This window comes from Apis mellifera, linkage group LG15, assembly GCF_003254395.2.
Source record: "Apis mellifera strain DH4 linkage group LG15, Amel_HAv3.1, whole genome shotgun sequence".
NCBI lineage: Eukaryota > Metazoa > Arthropoda > Insecta > Hymenoptera > Apidae > Apis > Apis mellifera.
The window spans coordinates 2,592,526-2,619,687 of record NC_037652.1 but is presented as its reverse complement, the minus strand read 5'-3'; the positions used below and the strand labels follow the sequence as shown (position 1 = coordinate 2,619,687).

Below are 27,162 nucleotides of genomic sequence, written 5' to 3'. Positions count from 1 at the left end.
TAATAAGATTAAATTCCTATTATCTCTTATTAAATAAACAGATTATGTAAATTGAATATTTACATAATATAAAATTCACAAATATAGAATTTTCGTAACAAATATTAATTGCAATACTATTAGATATCACGATCTTACAAAATGGTCACTTCATTAATCCAAGAAGCAGCGGAAGTTCATTCTCCTCTTGATCCGATGGATCATCTGAACAAAACTGATAAAAGATTAATTCATTATATTCTCTGTTTTCTTGCATATTACTCACCTAAAATTCAATCATATATATTTGGAAAATATTTCTATAAAGTATTAACACAACTTTTAATAAATTTTTGTATAAAAAAATATTTAATAAAAAAAAATTAAAATATTTTTATCTAAAAAAATTATTCCTATTTTTTTTTTGTAAAAAAAAAAAAAGATTTCTATAAATGTTTTAATATATTTTTCTTCCTTATAAATATATTATTATTTTCCTATTATTAAAATTATCTGATTGATCATCAATTTTTTAATATATTGTTTTTATATTATAGGAAAAATAATAATATATTTTGTGGAAGAAAATCTATACTCACATATTTATTTTCTTCTTGCTCTCTTGAACAAATACATGAAAAAAAAAGTGTACAATCTATCGATATTAATTATAATAATAATAATCATAATATCATAATAATAAAGATATTTTCAACAATAAACATTAATTAAGGAAAGGAATTCAGGTTATATCGAAAAATACTGTCAATAGTCAAACATTTTTTATTCCTGCTTCCTGAACAGATATCGATGATTAGAACTTCTATAAAATTCTTCTTATCATCAAGATAACAAATGTAAAGAATATTCTAATTAAAGAAATAATTGGATAACTATTAAAGAGGAGTTAATACTACTATCAGGAAACAAACATTCATTCTGTCAAAAATTTTGTGAGAAAAATTTCTGTTTAAGGATTTAAAAATTTGTGCAATAATTCGTACGATATTATCAATTTGATTTACGTCAATATTATTATTAGTAAAGAAAATAGAAGGAAAATAAATTTGCATAATTTCAATGTGAATATAAAATGACGCAAAATATTTTAATTATTATTATTTTAAAGATTTGAAAATTGATTTGATTTTATATATGGAAACTATAAAATTCTATTCCATAAATAATCAAAATTAAAGATTATTTTTAAATTTCTAAAGTGCATGGTTGTTTTCAATTTTTTTGATACGATTTTATATCTTTTTGAGATTATACAATCTTACTTCAATTCATTTTTCTTTACAGATAACAATGTAAATCAAGGTGATAATATGAGCTGATCCATCTTGTACATGTATGTATGATAAAAGCTAAACATAAAGATGATGATGAAAGATTAATCACACTGAAATAGATCTTTTAAACAGATGAATATTATATCTGTTATACGTTTTTTAAGTTAGTTTCGCAAAGAAATGGATTCGTAAAAAAAATTAAAAAATGGATTTTTTTTCTGATTCTTTGTAGGATTTTTTTTTTTTTTGTCATATCGTTTAGAAGAATTGCATGCAGAAAAATATGTATATATATCGAAGGGGCGGCAGAGATATTAAACTTGAACAAATACCTTACAGCGAGAGTGTGCGAATCGCATCATCCGTTCCCGATCGTCCGTGTTATCCGAAAAATGATATCCGACTATTTTTTTTTTAAATTCCTGTATTGATCTCGATAAGTGCAAGTCCAAATCCCATATCCGACCTAGGAGATATTATCCATGAAGAAACCTATTTGTGAAACGAGTACAGCCACACATTTTGCTTTCTCTTTTTTTATATAATTGATCGATATTCTGATAATCCAAATCCATGAATATAACGGCGTTATCATATATATATACATATATATATATATATTGTCCGGTCAAAGATCCAAGTAATCCGCTTATTTACAGAATCCATAGAATATTTCCAGCCAAATTATCCATTTATCCAAAATATCCATCATTAACACTAATTTTATATCCTGTCAGCATCCTAATCCCAAACACCGTATCTTTGTCAAATCCTGTCTTTCCATCTTATTACTTCATGTATATATAATATATATATACTTTATTTTTCATTCCGGAAGATCCTGTACAACTAGGAAGAGCCAGGTCCTTGTTAGAAGATGAAGGATTCGTCTCATTTTCCGACCTGAACGTAAATATCCTCTTGAACATGCATCAAAATCCTGAAGAACGAGGTGTAGATTGTTACTATAGCACACATATCAAAATTGTATATACACACGTACGGTCACGATTAATGTGTATAATCAAAGATCAAAACGATTGAGAGAAGAGAAATCAGACGATGTTCGATCACAAGGTAGAAGGTAAATCGTAGAAACACTATTTTTGCAACGCGATAGTTTCCTTTTGGAGGATTCCTCGTTCGTTCTGCACGATCCTGAGGAACGCTAAGCACGAAGTTAGATAGTTCAATCGTAATTGCCTATGCTAATACTTAAATTACACAAATCAAACGAGAAATATAGAAGATTTCTCAACGAGCTGATTTCCTCGCGTTGAACCAGGCACCAGTTTTACGTATCCTTTTCATATAAGTTGTCACGAATCATCGATCACTGAACGCCGATGGATAAAACATATGATATACCCCGGTCAACAACGTTTTTCTTTGACGATGAGAATCAAAATTATCATATCGGTAATAATAAAAATAATTCTCGACTTACGAACGTATGATATAGAAGCTATAAGCGAGTACTTTCATATAAAATAAAACTTTATAATGTTGACATTCCATTACCAGTTTGTTTTTTGTTTTTTGTTTTTTTTTTTTTTTTTTTTTTTTTTTTTTTAGAGTGTGTAAAACATAAGAGAAAAATCGCGAAAGTCTTCCTCTTTTTTTTCTCTTGTTTTATTAGCGTTAAAATCGCGTGATAGTAATAAAACCGAAACACTGAAACGATTAAGAAATCTGTATATAACCACGTCATTAAGATGTTAGTAAGATGTTCATTTTGCATTTTCAATTACGGTATTTTTTTTTTTTTTTTTTTTTTTTTTCATTTAGTTTGTCAATGCAGAAACACTGCTACATCACGATTAGATAATTTTTTTTAAGTTTGTTTAACGATTCGAAAGAGAAAAATATGGACAATCATTTTGAATCCTTGTAATGGATTTGCCAACGTTTTCTGATGAAAATCCAGCTAATTGAGAATCCTTGAATGAAACGGATTGTGTTTTTCATCCAATTCCTTTCCTGAATTCCTGATCCTGAATTTCCTCTTGAAAGTATCCTTAATGCCTCATTATTTTTGCATTCTCTTAATCCTTTTTTATAATATATGCTCCATACATAAATCCATCCAAAACGCATTCCATCTCATCCCACCGTCAAGCGAATGTGTATTATATCCATCCAAGAAGTAAGATCGTGTCGATTTCAGTTTTTCATTCATTGTGTTACAATCCAATCCAATATACAAAAGAAGAAAAAATACATTAGTCCCTTATACAATATGCATTAATGTTATATATAAAATTTATTACTGCAAATATAATCCTTGTGACTTACAATATTTAAATATTATATTTTATAAATTGAGCAAATACTATACAGAACAATATTTTGTATCTGCTTAATTTAAATTTAGAATTATTTTACATATCCATATTAAATAATGTAAAAAAGAAACAGAAATCACAAGATCAATTTGCAATAATAATATTCTCAATAATACACGAAATCATTGTTTTCCTTCAACATCTTTAATTTACAATCGAGAATTCTAAAAAAATGTATGCTTTTAGGCATTGCAAAATTTATAGAATTTTCGTCTGTATAATTTTTAAAAGGAAAACGAGAAATGTATAGCAGAATATCATTTATAAGTGCCAAATATAAAAACACATTTCTCAGGATATGTCGTGTATAACTTAAAATTTACTTTAATATTTCACAGACATTCAAAATAACAGACATATTATTGTATTCTTAATAATAATTTCAATATGAATTAGATATCTGTTTTTTTCATTCTAAAGTGACACATAACACACAGCTTTTTTTATCAAATCAAAAAGATGGCCCAATGATCGTCGTTAAAGGACACTCAAATAAAACATATTTTAAGCTGTTGTTATATTAAATGAACAATATCAATGCATAATAAATGAGTTATGTCAGTTTTTTCAAAGCAAATTGGTCATATGAATATTAATCTATTAGTAAAAAATAAATTTTTGACCTATCTTTATCAAATATGTTCTATATGTCGACCATCCGTCGATAGGTATCGATGTATTACATTATCTAAATATTAAGTGTTATATTTTTAATACATATAATATTTTGTATTGTCATCACTAGATAGTCAAAATAAACGTACTTAAATTTGTGTGATAACTTAAACGACGATGAGCCGTGTAAACAACTTTGATGTATTTATTTATATAATAATTATTTTAAGAATTAATTATAATTTGTGTATATAAAATAAAATATAACTTTATAATGAATTTAAGATTTTTTTAAATATATATTTTTTTAATATATTTCATCAAATTGTTTATCAAATATTTTAAAATATGCAATAAAAGAAAAAACTTTAAAGTTTTTGCATAATTATATTGAAAAATCTTTTGATTTTTAATAAAATCAAAATTCAAATGATTAATACAATATTTTTCATTTGTTATATATTTTGCATATTATATATGCTCATTAAAAATATTATTATTTATTATTATCATTATTGCATTAATTACTTTTTTAATATATGTAAAATAATTTAGAATTATTATCAGTAAAAAAAGTGTTAGCTTTATGAATATACATATATGATTCAACATTCAACATTAGAAGCTTTCAAAAATTTTCATATTATATATGCTATAAAATGCTATATTCACAATTGCAAATTTGAACATATGAAAAAAAAATCGCGATCACATTAAGTATTATAATATAGCTACCAATGATATTAAACAATGCAATGCAAATGATCATATATTAAATTAGAAAACATTCACACTGAATGTAGATTATATTGGTAATTATATATTAAATACTATTACCAATGTGAACATTAATTAAATAACCAAAATAATATTAGTTATTTCTTTTTAAATTTTCATTTGTAATACTTCAAAATTGTTACACATCTCAATTATAGTTGTAGTGTCAAAACGAATTGCAAAATATAAAGGAATGTATTTTCAAACATAAAAATAATTCTAATCAATATTCTTCAACAATAGTATGCAATTAATATGAGCACGATTCTTCTTTATTAAGACAAAAAATTAAGATAATAAAACTTTGTTAATATTTACTGTTGAAAAATCTAACTGCTCTTTCAGGTTTATTTAAATAATCATTTTTAATTGTGGACTTATAAAAGGATGATATATTCTTAGATTAATTGTTAATAGATCGATATAAGCTAGGAATATTTAAATAGAAAATGACAAAATCTTTGAAAAAACAGTTTTGATATATGTAAAATGAACCGTGCTCTAACTATACATTAGATACAATACAATTATTAAATTCAAGCAACATAGAAATAATTTTATAATTTGTACAAAATTGGTTTGGATTGGAAGGTGTCTTTAAGTGAAATTTAAATCAGTAATAATGAAACATGGTAAAGCAAATATTGATAAGCCTTTACTTATATTACCATGTGAAACATATACGTACACACTAGTCGTATGAACGAGATCTGGAGCGAGATCTTGATCGCGAGTAATTACGTCGCAATGGTGAATAGGTAGGTGAGCCACGACGCCGTGGACTATAGCTTCGTGAATGACTTCGACCTCTTTCCCTATCTTCACTGCGTCCCCTATCGCCACTGTTATGATCTTCTTTCACTCGAATATATGCTACTTCACCCTATAAATAAAAATGAAATTACGTAATATAAAAATATAAAAGATATTAGAAATATATAGTTAAATCATATACATTATTTTAAATAAATTTATACCTCATGAGACCTAAATCTTGAATCATCTAATTTCTTTACAGCATACTTCATATCTTCATATCGTAAGAATTCTACAACTCCAGTACCATCTTTAAAAACATCAGCAAAGCAAACATCACCAGCTTCACGCATATGATCCTTTAAATCTTGCCAACTACCAGAAGGAGGCAGACCCGTAACAAGAACTCTATATTGAGATCTTCTTGCAGGTGGTCCACGTCCTCGAGAATTACTCATTTCACCTCGACCACCTCTTCCACTATCTCCTGCTCCACGACCACCACGAAAATTATTACTAGGACCTCCACCTCTTGGAAACTCTACACGTAGTCTATAACCATCATAATCATATCCATCTCTTGCATGTACTGCATCCTCAGCATCTCTGAAAAAAGTTACTTATAAAGTAACAAATCTAATATAATTTTTATGTAATTCTAAAATGTTAAATCCAAACTTAAATTAATACTCGATATAATATGAATATAATTTTATTTTAATTAAATTATAAATTTTTAAAGTATTTTTTCATTTAATATTTTTCATTTAATAAGAAAGAATATATTATAAAACAATAGATATAATATTCAATGTTATATACAGTATTATAATACAAAAAATGAAAAATTTTGAATTATAATTTATCAACATACCTTGGATCATCAAATTCGACGAAAGCAAAAGGTGGTCCTCTACGATTTTTTAAATCAACAAAAATAACTTTACCGAACTTATAAAAAAGATCTTGAATGTCTTTCGTTCTAATATCGGGAGGTAAATTGCCTACATAAATTCTACATTCATTTCTACCACCGTGAGACATATTCAAAGTTTGTATTATAATTTACTGTATACAAGACACAAATAAAAAACACTTCTAAAAACTTTAATCGTCTCTTAAGTCTTACACTCTCTTTATTGATGAAACAAACAAGATGGTGGTACCGGTCGGGAAGAAGCAAAATCATGAAATATATAGAAACTAAGAACGCTAAAAAATCTGAACAAATCAAATATTTTTATACAGTTATTTATCTATTACGTATCATATTTTTTATTTTATTTGTTTTTTTTACAAATTAATAAATTATATTTAAAAAAATTTAACTTTATCTTATTTTAAATATACTGAATTAATTAAATTTAATTATTTCTTATAAAATTTATATAAATTATTATTCAATTTATATATAAAATATATATATAAATATATATATAATATATAATATATAAATATATATTATATATATATATATATATATATAAATATATATATAAATTAAATATTAAATTTTATATGCAATATTTTTTTCATTTATATTTTTATCAATTAATCATGTAACATCACTTCAATATAATTTTACTTCATTTTTTTAAATTTTGAATTTGTTTATTTAAATGATTTAATGAAATTATTAAAATTTTTTATGAAATAATATATAATATCAAATATTAATTTTTTTATATTTTATATATTTTAATTAATTATTTTATTCATTTTATTATTTTCTTTAATCTTTCTATATTATATTTCAATGAAATTTTAAAGTGTAAAAATAAAACCTATAAATATACATATAACTATAGATAGTATCCCCTAGAAATTAAATCTGTTAAATTTTGTTTACGTTTTCTTCTAACCTTTAAAATGTATAAAAACCACGAATAATTATTTTATTTACTTTTTCTTATACAACATCTTATACTTACAACAATGTTACTTATTTATAAATATGGAAATTTATAATATTAATAATATTATATGATATTAATAACATATTTTATAATTTTATATTCTTAATTAATTAACAGTTATAAAATCACAACCAAAAATAATGTATCTGTATCACTAAACTTACAAATATAATAATGGCATTTTCATTTCGTATTGGCACCAAATGGTGCCATGATTTTCCAAAATTGGCAAAGGAATCTGGATTTTATTTTAATATGCATAGATCCAGAATAAGAGTAGATTGGAATCGTATAAGTATGTATGTAAATAGTTTCAATATTATTTAATTTATTTATAATTCTATATTGTTTTAGGTAATATAGATATAGATCGAATTATAAAAGAAAGAGATTTTCATTCCATTGATGAAAATATAAATAATGTAATAGATTATTGTTTAGAAAGTGAATATGATGTTAAAATCTTAGATCCAAATTTTGTAAAACTCTTTTGTCTTGCACAATTAGCAGTTGAATATTTATTATATTGTAAACAATATTTAGATCATAGTGTAATGATATTAAAAGATGAACTAAAATTAAAAATCGAAGAAAATGCTAAATTAAAAAAAGAAATAGCTACTTTAGAAGAAATAATGAAACATGTGAAAGAAAAAGTAAAAGAAAAAAGTAAATTAATAGAAACTAAAATTGGAGATACTAATGGTGAAATATATAAAGTAAGAAAATTGTAAATATTATTTTATTTATTTTAATTAAAATTTTTCTTTAAAAATATAATGTAAATAAAATAGATTATAATGTAAATAAAATATACTTGTTGAAAAATTGCATAATAAATATGTTTTATATACTAGATATATTTTTCTTAAAAGAAAAATTTTAATTATATATGTAAAAATATTATCTATTATCTTACTTTTTTTAAGCAAAATTATTAATATTCTTTTAGTGTCCACATTGTCCAAAATCTTTCATATCTTCTATGTTTGTTAGTGCACATATTATACGTCGTCATACACATACATCAGATTTATATATGTCTGTTTCTCCTATACATGAGCATTATCGCAATGAAACTGAAAAGTTACATAACGAAATAAAAAACTTAAAAGAAAGATTAAATGAAACAGAAAAAGTAATAAGAAATGAATCTGAAAACATCTGTGATAAAAAGATATTAAATTATAATAAAAAGCAAACTGAAAATGAAATTGAAAATGTTAAATATGATAATAACAAATCTAAAGAACATTTAGAATACAAAGAATATCAAGAAGAAATAAAAAATTTAAAAATCATGCTCTTTGATGAAATACATGTATGTATAAATTTGGAAACTTTTAAAATATTTTAAGTAATAATATATAATAGTAATAGATAAATGTTTTAACAGAATTTAAGACAAAAAGAAAACATTATGTATGAGCGTACATCTGAAACAAATGTCCAAGCATTAATAAGTCAACAAGAAAAAGAATTTCAAAAATTAAAAAATCAATTATTCGACAAAGTAAGTAAAAAATTTTTTTATACAATGAATATAATTATACAATGGATTACAACTTTTTTTAATATTTTGTAGTTTACTCCAGATATAGAAAGCATGCATACAAAATTATATGATCAAGAAAATTATTGGAAATCAAAAATAGAACAATTAGAAAATCAACATCATAAAGATATTGAGAGACTTACTATAGAATTGAAATTGACACAAACTGCCGCTGATGATATGAAAGCTAAATATGAAGCAAAAGTTAACGATTTAGAACGTCAAACGGCAAATCAATCAAATATTTTAATTGAACAAAGTAAACAATTACATTCTTTATCACATGAAATAAATATTTCACAATTAAATGAAAGAAATAAAGATTTAAAAAATAATTCTTTACAAAAATGTAGTCCATCTATAATATTAGATAATGAAATTTCAAAAAAATCTGATGAGAATAATTTAAAACAAAGTGTGGATACAATTGAACAAATTATTACTGAAAATAATACAATAGGCACTACAGTTACTTCAAATTTATCAAATAAAGTATTTCCATTAACAATAGAAGATACGTTTTTAAGAGATACACAAATTTTAAATTCCAAAAATAAATTCATTATTCATGAAAATAAGAGAAATATTAAACAAAAATATGAAAAAACTCCAGATATCGAAAACTTCGATCATATAAAAACTATCAAAAAAGATTTAGAATATTATAGTTCAAGTAATATTTCAGATTTAGAAAATTCAATGCTTGAAGAAGAAAATAATTCTAAACATGGAAAATATAATGAATCAATTATAAAAATGGATTTACACAAACCTGATATAAATAAGCTGGAAAATGTTATTAATAAAAATACATCCAATGACTTTTTATCTGACATTAAAAATATTAAATTGAAATCTATAGAAGAGAATTTATCTTCTGTAACAAATTCAGAATCATTTATTTCTAATTCAAGTATAGAAAATGATATTACAATTCACAATGATTCCTCATTATATGAATATAAAACACAATTACCATTTTCTTTAAAATCTAAAAAAATAACAGAACACAATTATAAGAGTTTGCAGGCTAGTTTAATGAATGTTTTTGAGCAAAAATTAAAAGATTTAGGAATAGATCCAGAATGGCAAGGAATACCAAAAACAACTTTTAAACAAAAAATGGATATTTTAAAACATCATCACAAACTAGCTGTAAAAGTAAGAAAAATATGTAAAATATCATTATAATATTTATAATTCTTATAACTTAATATTTTTTAAATTATATATTTCATTAATATTTATTTATTTATTCATAGAAATTACCAAAATATCATCAAATTAAGTTAAGAATAATCGAAGAAGTTCTCAATAAAATATCTAAAAAAGAAAAAATTACAGAAAATATGAAACAATTTAAAAAACTATCTTTACATAGACCAATAATAAAAGAGTTAAGCGATCAACAAAATCCTGGTAATTATAATTTTGTCATATGTAAATCTAACTTTCTTTTTAGAAAAAAAAATATCTTTTTTAGATTCTCATATTTCTAAATTACAAGCAATAACATTAAACGAATATTATTCTACACCAGAAATTAAAGATTCTGTTAAAAATATAATTGAAAATGTATCACTACCTATAAAAACACAAATTGCAAATTATAAAACTGTAGAAGAATTAATAGATATTTCTCCTAATTCAATAAAATCTTTGGAAAGTGTACAAGATGCTACAAATTTACAAGAGTTTTTGATAAAAAAAGATTTTTTGAATGAAATCAAACCTGTATTCAATTCTGAAACATTCAAAGTAATATCAAATACTAATACTATATCAAGTCACAAATTTATTGAAAATAATGATATAAATAATTCAAATATACAACAAGAATTACAAAATATTTTTATATCACCTAAACATAATAAAAGTGTTCTAAAATCTACAAGTGGTTCAACAAATAGTTTGATAAAAAAAAAAGTTATATTTGATCTAACAAATAAAAAGGATAAAGAATCATATTCTGATGATGATAAAGAAAAAAAAGAATTATATGAAAATACTTTAAGGTATGTAAAAATAAATAATATTTTTTTATAAATAAAAAATATTTTATTTTAATTATATAAAATTTTTATTAATTAAATATACTTAATTTTATATTTATTTAGTAATTCTGATGAGCAAAAATATTTATCTCAATTAGAAGATTATAAAAATTCAAGTAATATTATATTAAAAACTGCACAAAGTGATAAAATAGCAGAATTATCAAAAAAACTTGAAATACAGGTAAAATGTTAAAAAATTATTTATTTTTTAATACTAACAATTATAAATATATTATTTCAGTTAAATATGGTGAGACAAAAACCTATAGGATCTGTTGAAACAATATTTTCTTCAAAGTACATACAAAATAAAAAAAATCAAAATAAGAGCATTGAACAAATAACTCCTACTAGTATAAGTTCTTTTGTAATAAACCCAGTTCAAACGTCTTTATCATATTCTAAAAAACCAAATGATTTATTACCACAACCAGCATCATATAATTTAACAGATAAAATATCTGAAATTTTACATGCAGAATCTGTATCAGAAATATCAGATTTAGATTCTGACATAGATAAAATTTTAAAATTAGAATAAGATTTAGATTAAGATTTATATAACGTATGATATCAAGATATTTTCTTGTAAAAAAGAAATATAGAATAAAATTTTTTTATTCAAGCTGTAGTTTTCAAAGTAATCGATTTTATATGTATTACATATATATTTACAATTAAAATACGATTTTCTATACGAAATATATCAATCTTATTACAATAATGAAAACATTCAAAATATAGATCATTAATAGAATATATCAATTACACATTTAGAGACATGAAAATTAAAACTATATTATTAACAGTACAAATATTAAAAAATAACAATTAAATGAGGATGTTAAGAATAGGAACATCATTTTCAAGAATAAAATTTTATAATAAAACATTTTTTCTTAATTGCAATTCCAAAATTCCTGAAATATTATTTGTAAATCGATATTTTATTTCGCATGAAAAATCATATTTTAATCATAATTACATGTATAGTAGATTTTTAGCTTGATTATTTTGAAAATTAAGCTTCGAACAAAAAAATTTTACTTGGATTTTTTATATTGATATTATATTGTATCTTATATAATATATATAATAATTATATATATTATATACAACATATTTTATATATAATAATTATATATATTATATAAACATAATATAATTTTAATTTTTTTAAATTTACAGTTACACAAAACAATGTTTTTATCTTGAAATATAATTAAATAAAAATACTCTTTGTAAAATAAAATATAATATTAATAATATTAGTAATAATTATAAAATATATAATAATTTCCTATTTATTGATTTGTAAAATTTAATCTATTAGACCGAAAAAAAATAATCATTATATAATGCAGTCAATATTTTACGTATTGTAAATAATTTTTATTTCTGAAACAAATAAAAAACAAAAATATTTCTTAATATTATTAAAATATTTTATTATAAAATTGATATACATATAAAAATAATATTAATAATATATTTAATTTATTTTAATATAAAAATTTTAATAATTATTTAATATCATTATTTTTAAATATGATTTTGAATATGATTATTATATTTAGAAGCTAAAGTTAATATCCACATATTCTACATTGGAAACATTATTATACTCTCTCTCTCTCTCTCTCTCTCTCTCTCTCTCTCTCTCTATATATATATATATATATATATATATATATATATATATATATATAGAGATATATATAAACTATAAAACAAAATTTCTTTAGATAATATAAATATTAACATAACTTTATTAATATTTCAAAATAACATAAATAATATAATATTTCAATTTAATATTATTTTGTAAAAAACATTTAATAAAATTATATATACATTGAATATGTATAGATATTATATAGAGAGATTTTTATAAACCATATATCATCTGAATTATAATGTAAATTATATATAACTTTCTTAAACATGTATTATTGTTATTGTATTATTTATATTTAATAATAATATTTAATATATAATATATGATTTGTATTTAAAAGAATAAATAGAATATATTTTATTATTTTTTTATGAATTCTATAAAACAGAAAATAGTTTAAAAATTTTTTATCTCACGTATAAAATTATTAATATGTTCGAAAAATAATAGAGTTTATATTTGAAATTGTACTATCTAAAAATAATTTACAAATATAGCATAAAATAATCATATTTACATTTATCTATCATAAAATAATAATATATACTATAAAAATAAAGTTAAATAATTGATTAGAAATTTTTATAATTTTCTGGTGAAAAAAATAATGCCAATATGTGATTATTTTGCTTAATACATGATATAAATATTGATATTTCGTCTTTTTTGTTTTATACATTTTTTTCTGTTATGAAAAATTCTTAATAAATTTTATATACAAGTAGTTCATATAACCATTTCTGAATTATTATTTATATTTGTTTACAATGTTATAATTTATTTCAAATGTTAAGCACAAAAAACTGTTTTGAATATATTGTGAAATGTTGAAAATATATCGTATCGAAGAAAGAAAAGGCATTAAGCATTCAATAAATAATATTATAAAATTATTATTAATTACAAAATTGAATATTAATACTAATATAATATTGAAAATAAAGAAAAAAGTAAACAATAATGAAGAGAATTTAAAAAGAGCATTGCATTTATAAATCATTGAAAAAAAAATAAATCATTAAAATCATTATAAATCATTAAAAAAACAGTATAATAATATATTTAAGATAATATAGATAATATAAATCAAAATATAAGTATTGTATTGTGATTGTAAATGTAGATTACGTCATTAATACCAAATTTTCTGTAAAATCAAAAGAAAAGTTTAAAAAGAATATATGTAACTACAATAACTACAATAACTACAATAAAACAGATAACATAAAATCAATTAATAATATTTATAATAATAAAAAAAAAGTTTTAAAATGATAGCAAAAATGAATTGATAGCATTAATTACTGATAATAATATATATGACATTAATTGACAAGATAATTATTAAAATCAATATTGTAATATTTGTTTTTTATAGAATATATTAATTTAAAATTAATATTAAAAATATATTTAATACATTAGAAATATAAAAATAATTTTTTATATTTTTTTAGCAAATATTTATATATTAAAAATGCATATTATTGAAGAAAATTATATATTATATATTATATATTAATAATTGAAAAAAAAGAATTTAAAAATTCTGTAAAAACAGATTTTAGACATTTTGTAACAATAAATTACAAATACAAAATATTGATCTTAAATGGAAAAAAAAAATAAAAATATTAGAAAAATAAAAGAAAATATTATTTGAAATGATTATTTTTCTTATTATTGAATTTAATTTTAAATATTTATTTATCCATTAATTATATTTTTTTATTATTTAAATTTTTATATATGTATATATAGTAACAATAGTCAAATAAAAATATCTATAGAATCAGGAATCATATTAAAATATGATTTAAAAAAATTTAAATATTTTTATTTAAAAGATAGAGAACAAGTGAACTAAAAATGTATATCAAAACTCATTCAACGTTTAAAAAAACATATATGTATAAAAAATATGGTCAAGTATAAATATAAACAAACATTAGAAATATATATTGGAAAACATAATGAATAAATTCAATGTAACTTTTATAACAAATATTTTATACAAAAAAGAGCTCTTATGAGACATTTATTAATGCATACTGATGAAATGCATTATCAATGTAAATTGTATAGTGAAAGATTTATATATGATACATCATACAAGATGTGCATAAACTATCATATAATGGAAAGAAATCTTATAAATATTCAGTATAGCAATAAATAATATATAAAAATTTGTATATATACTAATATCTATTTATTTTAATATATATTTTAAATATCTCTATGTTTTAAATGATTTATCTTTATTTTCAACATTTTATTTAAAAAAGCATATGCAAATTCATAAATAAAAAACCATATAATTGTACAGTATATAGAAAATATTTTAAAAAACGATACAATTTGATTACTCACTAAAAAATTCATGATCTAATTCATAATTTTATTTGAAAATAAAATAAAAAAATTTAAAAAGACACAACATCAATAAGTTGTTCTTTTAATAATTTTCTAAATTTCAATAAATTATAATTTTTAAAGGCTTTTAATTTCTATGTTATATTCATTTATTTAACTTTATTGTTAGATATAATCATTATAATTTATTGTAATTGATATTTTATTAGCAAAATTTAAATGATCATATGAAATATTAATTATTTCAATATAAATAATGAATCTGATTTTAAAGGATCACAACATACAGTTTTTCAAATTTAATCAAAAAATTATGAATTATGAAAAAAAATAAATTCCAAAAACAACATATTACAAAAAATATGGATTCAAATAAATCATTCTTCAAAAAGATATTATAGACAATTTTAAACAAAATTTGAAATTTTATAAAAATTTTATAAAAATTAACGAAAAATTCTTTATATTTAATAATCAAAAATTATCTTTGGAAAATACAAACTATAACATAAATTTATAAATAATTATAGTACAATCAGATATATCATTTTTAAACAATCTTTCTTCTATTGATAAAATGTCTGTGATTTAATATCAGTTTTTAAACAAATAATTATTTAGTATATTTTAACAAATTTTTTACAAAAATCCAATTATTTTTTATTAAATTATAATATATATTATTATATATAATTATTATTATATTTTTTTAAATAAATAAAATAACATAAATAAATAAATTAAAAGTTCCTTATATAAAAATATTTCTAATAAAATTTATTCATTCTACATAAAATTTATTGTATTAAATAAGTACATAATCAATAAAATTACAAATAATTTAGTAAAAATAAAAATATAATATTATAAATTGAAAATAAAATATTATAATTTATTATGAAATATAATGGAATATATAATTTTATAATTAAAATTTTATAATCAAATATATTTAATTATCATCATTAATATTAATTGAATTTTTTTGACTAGGCATTAAATCTTTCCATGAATTAATACCATACATTCGCAATAAAGTTTTTTTTTTTAATATAGATGTCGATAAAGACCTAAAAATTTATTTATAAAAAAAATATTGCATTTTACAATCAATATGAAAAAAATTAGAACTTACTCTTTTATCTCATCAACAATAGGATTAATCATTGTTGTAATAGCAACTTTTGAAAAATGAGTAAGTTCAGATAAAGATTCAGTTTTTTCTAAAGAATAATTTATATAGGAATCATGAATAAAATTAATGAGTGTGTTAAATGATTTAACATAGTCATCTGTTAATAACTAAAAAATTATAAAATTATTTTCAATATATTTTATATTTTTTTATATTGATAAATTTTATATTTAATTTGTTTATATATTAAAAGAATTTACCACTAAAGAAAAAAATCCAGGATTATTAAGATGTTGATCCATATACATGCTTCTTGATTGTAATATTAATTTTGTATAAAAATTTTTCATATATTCTGGTTCTTCCATTTCTGCTGTCTTAAAATAAATTATAAATTTATATTTTTATCTATATGATCATATATATTAATTAAACGAAGTGTCAATTTTAATAGAATGAATTTTTTAATACAAACTATTTGTAGTGGTAATTCTTCACTAGAAATTGATTCAGCAAATAAATCTTCAATTATATCGTCAGATGGATCTAATTGCATTAATGTATCACGACGTTGTATAAGTTTTGCTTGATGTCTTTTACGTTTTAATTCTTCATCTTCTATTATAATATTTGCTTGTTCATCTAAAATTACCTAAAAAGAAACATAATTATTGTGATATATTTTATATATTAAAAAACTTTTATAATATATAATAATTATATAATATAATTATAATATATGTATATAATATATATAATTATAAATACTCGTAATTCTTTATTTTCATTTAACAAAACTTTATAATCTTTAAATTCTGGAAAAAATTCTGAAAATTTATTATTATATAATTTTTTTTCCTTTTCTGGATTATGTTTTTGGATTACGTTGGATGTTGGATTATGTTTTTCTGTTTCTATATTTTTATTAAATAATGTTTGAAATAAAACATCAGTTTCTATTTCATCAATATATTTTATAGATGTAAAATTTGAAATTGTGTTAAGATTATTTATAATCTATAAACAAATTTATAAAGATAGTTATAAAATTATAAAAAGTATAGTAAAAAAATAAAATTATATATTATACATACATTATTTAATAAATCTTTAATAAAATCTATATCACTTTTTGTAGACTTTATTGTCTTTTCTTCAGGAATTAAATTTTCTTTACTTTTTTTTTCTGTATCTTGTAGTGTACTAGTATAAACATAAAATTTTTCTTTTATCCATTCCTGATGAATTTTTACATCGTTTGTGAGAACAAGGACTGCTTTACTATTAGAATACCTTTTACTCATTTGAATAGTTGCATGTAAATCTGTTTGAGTAATACCAATTTTTTTTTCTAATTTTAAGGAAATAATTTCACTGTGATCTATATATAAATATAAACAATTAAAAAATGTTTTGAAAAATATTATTATTTTAATTTATTTGACTAACGAAATCCATAACTATGTCCCAATAATTCTTGAATTGCTAAAAATTCTCCACGACGAGACATATCATTAAATTCTTCTCTAGTTACAAAAGTATAATATGGAATTTCATTTTTGTTAACTGTTTCTGCATTTTTTGTTGAATACCATGGACAATATTTGACCTATGACAAATTATTATTTTAATTTTATATATTAATAAGTATTAAAATATTACTTTTGTTGTTAAAGTTTGGGCAGCATGAAGAGCCAAAGACAATTTTTTTACTGCACTTGGACCTGTAAGTATTATCAAAGGTGGACTCAATTCATCATATGGTGTTACATGTAAGTCAATTTTAGGGATGCTTAATTGTTCTAATAAAGTTAGTTTTGTGATAGTACGAGCAGCTGTTAAATTTATTGGTGATGTAAATAAAGTTGCAGCAGCAATCTATTAAAATAAATATCTTATTATCTCATAGAGTAATACAATATTTAATATTTAATTATATATACCTTTTCTGAACTAAATACATTAACACCATCAATAATTTGTATACTTGGTATAGAAAATAGAAGTACAGCTTTATAATTAGGCCATTTTGTGCAATTATTACCTCTAAAATCTACTTCATGTACTAAGCCTTTTATATTTAGTAATTCTAACAAATCATTGATTCTGTTAAATTTTAAATCTATTACCCGTAAACTGTATGCATCCTAAAGTATGAAACAAATGTTTTTTAAACTTTAAATAATTATTAAATATCAATAAATATATAATTTATAATATAAAAATTATTACCTTTAAAAATTCTAAAGAAGATATTTTATTATATCCTAAATATAATTTTCGCAAATGGGATAAAATATTTATACCATAACCAGGTATAGCACATTTGAATGATAGTATACAATTACCCTCTAAATTTAATTCTTGAATATTTAATTTATCCAAATTTTCAATATATTCAATTAAATTGTATGATAAATTTAAATATTTCAAATATCTAAAAATAGAATGTGTGTGTGTGTGTGAGAGAGAGAGTAAAATTATAATTATTTATTTATTTTATTTATTATATTTTATTTAATTATAAAAGGACATATATTTACTTCAAATTTTGCAAACCAGTAATGATCTCAATTGCATTATGTGATAAATCTAAATAAACAATACTCCAGAAATCACTAATATCACACATTTTTGTTATATAATTATATGATAAATTTACATATGTCAAATACCAAGGAGGTGAAAAATTTAAAATTGTATTCATTCTATTATGTGCTACATTTAAATACATTAAATATGGAACTCCTTCCAAAGGTGATAAATTTGAAATATAATTGTATGCAAGATCAATATATTGTAAATAACGATGATAACTTAACATTGTAATATTTGAAAGTGACTATAAATATAAAAAAATTATATAAATAATAATACATATTCTATAAAATACTATAAAATATTATTTTTTTAATATAAAATAATATACCATATTTCTCATAATACATTTACTTAATACATAAAGACCAATTTCAGGAGATTTAGTTAAAAATGATTTTCCACTTCCTATTAGTCTATCAGTAACAAATCCACAAAATTCTAAATCATCAAATAATATTTCCTTATGATTTCTTAATTTTACAACAGGTGCTTTATCGTCATTCCATAAATCAAAATCTAAAGAATGAGAACTCCATTTACTTTCAGTTATACATTTTATAACCCTTTCATCTAATGTAATTGCTTTTTCATCAAATAATGTAAATGGAAGATCGAACTATAAAAATGAAAAAAATTTTAATTATTTCAATTAAATAATGTTAAAATAAAATTTATGTAGAGCAAAAATTACTTCTGGAATATCTGTTTCAAATGTTAACTCAGCAGGTAAAACTTCATAAGTTACAACATCTTTCCAACTCATCTGATGATGTGACAATAGATCTGGTTCTTCTTCAATAAAGTATGTATCTTCTCTTTTAGGTTCTTCTGGAATGGAAATTTTACTAATAGCATCATCAATAAATAATGGTTCCGAAGGAGAAAATAAATAAGAATTATTCTGTAATTAAAATTATATTTTAGAAATTAATTTTTACATAAATATCAATTTTAATATTAAAAAAAATATTATAAATTTATTTCAAAAATATAACTTTACTTTATCGTCATCCATTATTTTATTTAACACTATATTAGTTATTTATGTATCTTTGCAATAATTATTTTTTATTTAAAAATATTAATATAATTTTATATTATTAATATAATTTTCTATTGTTTTTAACAACTGAATATAGACAGAGTTACCAAATATATAAAAAAAAATTTTGTCATAAAGTTTATCAAAATAATTTTATTTATATAATTTTATAAATCTTGTGCTAAAATTTTTAAAGTTACATCTGAAAAACGATAATGATGCCATCCTTGTTCTGCAGTTATATTAATTGCTCCTTTATTTTTATAGAATTCTTGTGCAGGATTCCATTCAAGAACTGAAAAATCCAATCTGCAACAATTATTCTCTATTGCTTCCTGCAAATGTGTATATATGGATATAATATATTAACATGTAATTTATTATAATGTAATTTTTTATAATATAATATAATATAATATTTTAGAAAATTTACTTTAGCAATGGTTTTTAATAATTTACTACCAATATGTTTTCCTCGATAATTAGGTGTAATATATAAATCTTCCAAATACATGGCTTTTCCATACCATGTTGAATATGTATAATATAATATTGTATATCCTATTATATGTTTATTAGTCTCTGCTACATAGCATATAAATAAAGGATGTTTTGTATCAAATCCATCAGTTTCCAAAACTGTAAATATTCTTACATAAATTTAAATATTCACTTACAGTAATAATTCACTTAGTAATAAAAATTTTTACTTGTATAATCAATTTTAGGTTCATTTGACATATTTTCAAAATCAGCTAATTCCTAAAAAAAATGTGTAATAACTTAAAATTTTTTTGTGATATTATTGTAATATATATAACAAATAAATTATATATTAAAACTACCTGTATTAAATTTCTAATAGCTTTGCAATCTTCACGTTTTGCTTTACGTATTATTATCTCGTCCATATTTAACCTTATTATTTAAATTTTAATAACACACGAATATATTTAAAAATTGATTATAACCTTTTATTAAAACAATATAATATATTTATTATTAAAAACGTAGGATCAGAATATTTAAAAAATTTAATTCATTAAAAAAATATTTAAAATTTATTTAAAAATTAAAATATAAATTATTTATTTATCTATAAATATTATTTATTTATTTATTAACAAAAATTCGATATTTCAGAAAATGTACATATAAATTATGCATATATAATATTTTTTTGTTTAAATTTAAATAACATAAAAAAGAATATGTATAATTTTGATTATAAATTTATGAAAATCAATATAATTATATAATTATATAATTATATATTTAAAATTTAATATATAAATAATTAAATGATATATTTAAATTAATTATAAAAACAAGCATTCACATCAATTCCAAATTATAAAAGCAACCATAATTTCCGGTATGATTCGACGATGACTTCCTGTAACTGGCCATTTATGTTCATTCGCGATCGGTGTGTCGTATGATATGGTTGTGTGTGATTTGTGGTGATTTTACAGAAATATTCGGGTGATTTATTTGCAGTCCTCGTGTATTTCGCGTTCAGAAAAATAAACAGAAATAAAACGAACAAAATGTCTGAGATTGACGCAAAAGTGAACATGTCGCTTGGTAAGTGGCCAAAGTCTCGAAAATCTAGCAGTTTTGCTGATAATCCTGGGTGAGCGTACGGCTACTGTTTCTTCTTTTGCACGAATTCAAAATGGCGATGAAATTATACAACGTAGATCTACATTTATTTTCCTTCGTTTGATACCTAATGGTACTAAATCTCGGAAAAAAATTTATATCAGTCGCCGAAATTTTTGATGCAGAATCGTTTCATCTCCCTAATTAATTCTTAAGTCCAAAGACAGACAAGTTTTAATCATTGTTTACTTATGGGAGAATATGTTGCGTCTTTTCAATTGCTGGAAGAAAATGTTTTTGTTATTTATGATGATTGATTAACCAATATGATGATAAGTGTGCATTCCGGATTTTTAAAAGAACTATTCAATTTTGACCATACATATAATAGGAACAAACGGTACGGGTTTCTACGGCGGATAGTAATAAAGAAGAAAAGTATAGCCGCCATGAAGGATTTATGCATTTTAAGAAAAATACTGATTTACGTAGGATTTGTGGAAAGGGATTTCTTTTAACAATAAACAACAATTTATCGAATGGAAAATTGACGAACATGAACGAGACGCTTTTGGATAATAACGCAAACAAAGTTATACTTCACAAAAAGAAGTCAACTTTCTCATTACGTGAGATATACGTTTGCGTAACTTTAGTCGTATTTTTATCTCCGCTATCATGTTCCTCGAGTTTCTCTTTGTTGATGTGATGGACTTGAAATGCTACACCATATATGAGATAAAAACATTGAAATTTTCGAATCGATTTTATTTTCAATGCACTATGTGTTTTGATATGAAAATAAATGAAATATCATTTGTGACAAGTAATATTTATTGTTGAATTTGAAATTTAATTAAATCACAAAAGAAACTGGTTGAAACGTTTTTCATAAAAGAAACGTTTATGAATCTACACTACAGAATAATTTATCTTTATGATATATATATATATATATATATTTTTCATGATATTTAGAATTAGCAGAAGCATTTTTTATTAAACAAATAATTGAAAATAAAAAGCTCAACTGATTATGATTGTTTAATAATTATTTAAACAATAAAAATACATGAAAGTTCAAGAAGATCCATGATTAAATATCTTAACTAAGTTAATTATTAAATAAAATATGTGGTACATTTTAATATTCAATAAATGAAAGCGAATTTTTTGACAAATTTTTGCTAAAAGCAAAATGGAAAAAATATATTATTGGATTTTAATGCTTATATATATGAAGATTTTATGAATAACATTAGATGCAAACGGAGATGATTTTCACAAAGATTTACTTTTGAAGCAATCCAATATTCCAAGAAATAATATTACTACAGCATATTATCAATAATATGCCTATTCAATTCTAATTTTTGTTCAGTGTAATTGATATAATATCCTAATGTTATCTGAATAGCAGTATAATATTTATATATTTTCTTAAACAATGAACATTGAGTAATATTTTTAATACATGGAACTGAAGTGGAAAAACGGAGCAAATCTCAGCAAACAATGTAATATAAAAATTATATCTTGAAGATATACATTGAGTTAAAGGAAAAATTGAAATATGTCAAACATCTAAATATAAAAAGCATGAAGAATTATCAATATAAGAAAATACATATATATACATATACATATACATATCAATTCAGAAAAAAATAATTGACACTATTGGAAGATTAAAATAAAAATTATACAAAAGAAAGAAAATTTATAAAATATAGAAATCTATGCAAAAAAAAAAAATAAAGAATATAATACATTGTTATTTATTAAATTGGCCAATAATGCTTTTCACATAATAACAAATAATTCTTTTTTTTTTTTCTTCATTTAAAATGAAATTTTGTATTAAAATTGTAATTTCAAAGTAGTATATTATGAAAAAATATATAAAAATTATCTAATAAAATTTATACATCTATATATATAATATATAATATAAATTTACTTTACAAAATAGTTATATTTTTGAAGAATTAAATTTTATCTTCAGAATTGTAATATTTCAATACTTTTATCATTTTTATTTAATATAATATATGAGATTTTAATTATTTTTTATTTAATATCATATTTAAAAAATTATTTATACATTTTAATTTTAAAGGCTGATTGATAAACAGGAATTCTAAATTACTGTTTTATTGTATTTACTTTAAACATTTTAATAGATATACGTATATCTAGAGCATACTTGATGAAATTATTTTGAAAACATACATTGGAAGAAAATCAGGGAAATAATTAAAATAAATAAATATTGATAAAAACTGATATCATTAAAGGAATTAAATAGAAACTGAATTAGCCATATTGAGTTGTCCTTCAGCATCATCCATACAAGAGGAAATTTTTCACATATTCCAGATTAAAGCTTAACACAAATTAACTTCATGCACTGTACGCTCACTAAACCTTGTGAATTTTCTTCCTTTTAAGATGAGATCATAAAGATGGAGAAAAAGGAGAAAAAGAAAAAGGCTGGGACTGCTAATGGAAAATCTGGTGCTAAGCGCACTCGAGGAAGTGCGCGAGGGCGAAGTGGACTCAGGGGTAGAGGTGCTAGAGTGAAGCGTAATACTGGAACTGCTAAAAAAGAACAAACATGGCAAGCTGGACAAAATAATAATAATAATAATAACAATAACAATAATAATAATAATGTGCGTGGTGGTTTTGTGAGAAAACGATATAAGAAAAATAGTGGTCTTACTCGATCACGAAGTAATTTAACATTAAATCAAAAATCAAATACACGAGGAGCTTTTAATGTTCGCCGTGGTCGTGGCAATAGATTTGGTCTGACTCGTAGTAGAAGTCGTACAAACTTGACTTTTACACAAGGAGGTTTTTTTACCAATAACAAGACTCCATTAAAAAGAACAAATAGTTTACCAAATTTACGCGATCCAACTTCAGTTCATAATCGATTGGGATATCAGAGTCCTGCTCAAATTGCTTATCGAAATCGTGTTAAAAGAGCAAAACAGTTACTGCTTCAAAGACAGAATCAGAAATTATCTCTACAAAATCAATTTAGAGTAAGTTGATATCATATGTAAGCATTTAATTATAAAGATAATAAATTTGAAATTAAATTAATTATTTATTTTTTTATAGGTTCCCCAAACTGGAAAATCATTATTATCACTCCAACAAAGATCCACGGATAGAAGACAACAAATTTTAACTTCCCAACGTCGTTTTACTACTGGTGGATTACGATCAGATCAAATTGCCCGTGCACAAAGACGAGCACAATATGAACAAAAATTAATGAGAATGAAGTATGCTTTTTATAATTTAACACATTTTATAATTTATTTTTTTAAATAGTATTTAAAAAAATTTATAAAACTTTGGATACTTTTTAAAATAAAATATATTAATATTTTATTTTTTCCTTATATTTCACGTTGGAATCTTATTGAAATCATACAATGTTGTAGTTCTTCGCGATTAAGTACAAACTCAAATGTAAACTTCATGTGTACGTTGGGAAATGAGTATAGTCCTAGTACGCACCAACGCCCTCTCACTCTTACACCAAATCGAAACGGAAATGCTGTAAACAGTTTACGCCCATTACCAAGAGGACGATCTCCATTTAGACAAAGTGTACAAAGTTTGAATATGGTATGATATTTATTATAAGAAAATTAAAAAAAATAAAATTGAATTTGATATATTAAAAATTTATTTGATATATCTAGTAAAATATAACAAAATTTATATTTCAGGTTGGTCGATCACCTATGTTCGGTCGACAACGTTCGAGATCAAGGTCGCGTTCCCGTTCTCGTACACGTAATACTCCATCATCAGATACAGGAGCAGATGTTGATGATCGTACATTTAGCGAAGTTATGTACAGCTTGTCTGGAAATCTTGGCGTTACAGGAAGAACACTTAATGATAGATTTAGTTTTTAAAGTTTGTTTTGTATTTAGAATATAAGACTGTTGAGGCCAGACATTTTATTGCTTAAAACATAAATATCAAATATTGTAATTCTGTCTTATTAATTGTATTGATAGTAAAGTTGCTTCATGTAAAAAGTAATTCATTTAATTCAAATATTTTCTATTTTCTCTATTTCTATTATTAAATAATATGCAAATTATTTTTAAGTTCTAAAATATAAAAAATTTATATTTCAAAATATAACAAATATTGAATTTATAATAAATTCAGTATTTGCATTATCTTATATGTTTGACATCTTATATTTTACCATAAAAATTTTGTAAGATTAATTGGTTTATATTTTCTTTGTAATAAATTTTTGTTATAAATTTAATATTTGAAAATGAATGATAAAATTTTATATAAGAAACTATCAGAATTTTTTGAATATTAAGTATAAATTTTGATTTTTTATTAATGAGTCAAAATTTTGTTAATGTTTTAATAATATTTTGATTTTAAATTTATATCTTGAAATTATTGATTTCAATATAATTTTTCTCATAACTTAATATATTTTTAGAAAATATGGCCTCAATAACATATTTAATTTATCTATCTAAAAATTAAATATAGTAATATTAATACAAAAGATTGAAATTCAATCATTAAATATTATAATCACATTCAAATTATAAGAATTAAAAATTTTGTTAAGGATGTAGTTCCTAAAGTAAGTATAATTTTGAGTCTAAAAATAAATGTATAATATAGATACAAAAAATATTTACATTTGAAATATATTGAATACAATATATCAATGAAATATAAGCCTATGATATAATATAAATTTTTTTTCTTTATTATATGTTTTAATAAGTTTAAGTTCTTGTAAAAAAATCATATAAAGTATAATATAAATTGATTTTTGACATTTTATTTTATTTTATTAATGCAATATAATATATATATATATATATTTTTAAATATGTGTATATGGATATTAATATGTTTATAATAATTAAAATAAACAAAAATGTCAATAAGAATTTATTTGTTAAATTATAACAATTTAAATTTTTGATGAAGTAAGACGAAAATAAAATAAAACTTTGTTTCGCTCTCATATTATATTTTCGCTTCGTTTCATCTACTTAAATTGCTTATAACTTGATAAATAAACCGATATTTTTGTATACCAATTTCTTTATTTGTTTTTGTTCTGGAATCGATTCTTCAAAAATTACAAATACGTTAACACCATATACATATATAAAAAATAAAAACATTGAATCTTCATTAAAATATAAGTTATATTTATTAAACGTATAATTTAATAAATATATAGTTTATTGAAATTTATCCTACTGAATATTATAATTTATAAATCTATTCAATGACCTAATGACATAAATATAATAATCTTTATAAGATTTGTATAGTTTTTATATAAAATATTTTTAGTATTTATAGCAAATATTTAGTATTATAATTATAATTACAATGTTACAA

The 27,162-nt window shown here is 21.2% G+C and overlaps 4 protein-coding genes across 9 annotated transcripts in view; 2 read left to right on the top strand and 2 right to left on the bottom strand.

The window, feature by feature from the left end:
* LOC410040 (serine/arginine-rich splicing factor 1B) overlaps positions 1-6,949 on the bottom strand; it is a 33,739-nt gene extending 26,790 nt beyond the window's left edge. For 2 of the 4 annotated variants that reach the window (XR_003306145.1, XM_026445438.1), the window contains exons 1-3: positions 6,642-6,949; positions 5,989-6,373; positions 5,700-5,894 (exon numbers count right to left, since the gene is read on the bottom strand). Coding sequence is in view for 3 of the 4 variants with exons in the window: in XM_026445438.1 (XP_026301223.1) it covers positions 5,703-5,894; positions 5,989-6,373; positions 6,642-6,811 (747 nt within the window). In the remaining variant the exon portion in view is untranslated. Of the gene's footprint in view, positions 1-52; positions 215-5,644; positions 5,895-5,988; positions 6,374-6,641 lie in introns of those variants that run through there. The other 2 variants (XM_026445439.1, XM_006559205.3) reach the window with 2 other exon arrangements.
* Positions 6,950-7,602: 653 nt separating this feature from the next.
* Positions 7,603-12,040, top strand: LOC724732 (zinc finger protein DZIP1L). 2 transcript variants are annotated; one of them, XM_026445424.1, is made up of 9 exons: positions 7,603-7,978; positions 8,038-8,402; positions 8,636-9,004; positions 9,080-9,196; positions 9,269-10,399; positions 10,501-10,657; positions 10,701-11,253; positions 11,356-11,476; positions 11,537-12,040. In XM_026445424.1, exons 1-9 carry the CDS (start codon positions 7,858-7,860, stop codon positions 11,834-11,836), a joined length of 3,234 nt encoding a protein of 1,077 aa, XP_026301209.1. In that variant the 5' UTR covers positions 7,603-7,857; the 3' UTR covers positions 11,837-12,040. The 2 variants fall into 2 exon arrangements, with proteins under 2 accessions (XP_026301209.1, XP_026301210.1); XM_026445425.1 differs by having other exon boundaries at positions 10,722-11,253; positions 11,537-12,038.
* A 4,227-nt stretch (positions 12,041-16,267) lies between these two features.
* On the bottom strand, positions 16,268-21,139 carry LOC724647. 2 transcript variants are annotated; one of them, XM_026445426.1, is made up of 17 exons: positions 20,973-21,139; positions 20,838-20,889; positions 20,561-20,766; positions 20,328-20,462; positions 19,777-19,986; positions 19,414-19,701; positions 19,028-19,326; positions 18,717-18,921; positions 18,428-18,631; positions 18,147-18,362; positions 17,934-18,093; positions 17,579-17,865; positions 17,253-17,501; positions 16,960-17,136; positions 16,745-16,861; positions 16,485-16,651; positions 16,268-16,419 (listed from the first exon to the last, which is right to left on the bottom strand). In XM_026445426.1, the coding sequence occupies exons 1-17, from the start codon at positions 21,036-21,038 to the stop codon at positions 16,302-16,304; spliced, it is 3,156 nt and encodes a 1,051-aa protein (XP_026301211.1). In that variant the 5' UTR covers positions 21,039-21,139; the 3' UTR covers positions 16,268-16,301. The 2 variants fall into 2 exon arrangements, with proteins under 2 accessions (XP_026301211.1, XP_026301212.1); XM_026445427.1 differs by lacking the exons at positions 17,253-17,501; positions 17,579-17,865; positions 17,934-18,093 and having other exon boundaries at positions 20,973-21,138.
* A 385-nt stretch (positions 21,140-21,524) lies between these two features.
* LOC552006 (uncharacterized protein DDB_G0287625) lies at positions 21,525-25,808 on the top strand. Its single transcript, XM_625271.6, has 5 exons — positions 21,525-21,714; positions 24,184-24,785; positions 24,865-25,031; positions 25,194-25,380; positions 25,485-25,808. The coding sequence occupies exons 1-5, from the start codon at positions 21,678-21,680 to the stop codon at positions 25,674-25,676; spliced, it is 1,185 nt and encodes a 394-aa protein (XP_625274.4). The 5' UTR covers positions 21,525-21,677; the 3' UTR covers positions 25,677-25,808.
* The last annotated feature ends 1,354 nt before the right edge of the window (positions 25,809-27,162 follow it).

Bases quoted from the DNA above. Each gene is read 5' to 3' on its own strand.
- LOC724732 (XM_026445424.1), top strand. From the start codon at position 7,858: ATGGCATTTTCATTTCGTATTGGCACCAAATGGTGCCATGATTTTCCA. The intron at 9,005-9,079 runs GTATGTATAAAT...ATGTTTTAACAG, and splicing joins TGCTCTTTGATGAAATACAT to AATTTAAGACAAAAAGAAAA. The intron at 10,400-10,500 runs GTAAGAAAAATA...ATTTATTCATAG, and splicing joins ATCACAAACTAGCTGTAAAA to AAATTACCAAAATATCATCA.
- LOC724647 (XM_026445426.1), bottom strand. From the start codon at position 21,038: ATGGACGAGATAATAATACGTAAAGCAAAACGTGAAGATTGCAAAGCT. The intron at 20,767-20,837 runs GTAAAAATTTTT...GAATATTTACAG, and splicing joins ACCTAAAATTGATTATACAA to TTTTGGAAACTGATGGATTT. The intron at 19,702-19,776 runs GTAATTTTTGCT...TCATTTTTATAG, and splicing joins TTGAAACAGATATTCCAGAA to TTCGATCTTCCATTTACATT.
- LOC552006 (XM_625271.6), top strand. From the start codon at position 21,678: ATGTCTGAGATTGACGCAAAAGTGAACATGTCGCTTG. The intron at 25,032-25,193 runs GTATGCTTTTTA...ACAATGTTGTAG, and splicing joins CAAAAATTAATGAGAATGAA to TTCTTCGCGATTAAGTACAA. The intron at 25,381-25,484 runs GTATGATATTTA...TTTATATTTCAG, and splicing joins GTGTACAAAGTTTGAATATG to GTTGGTCGATCACCTATGTT.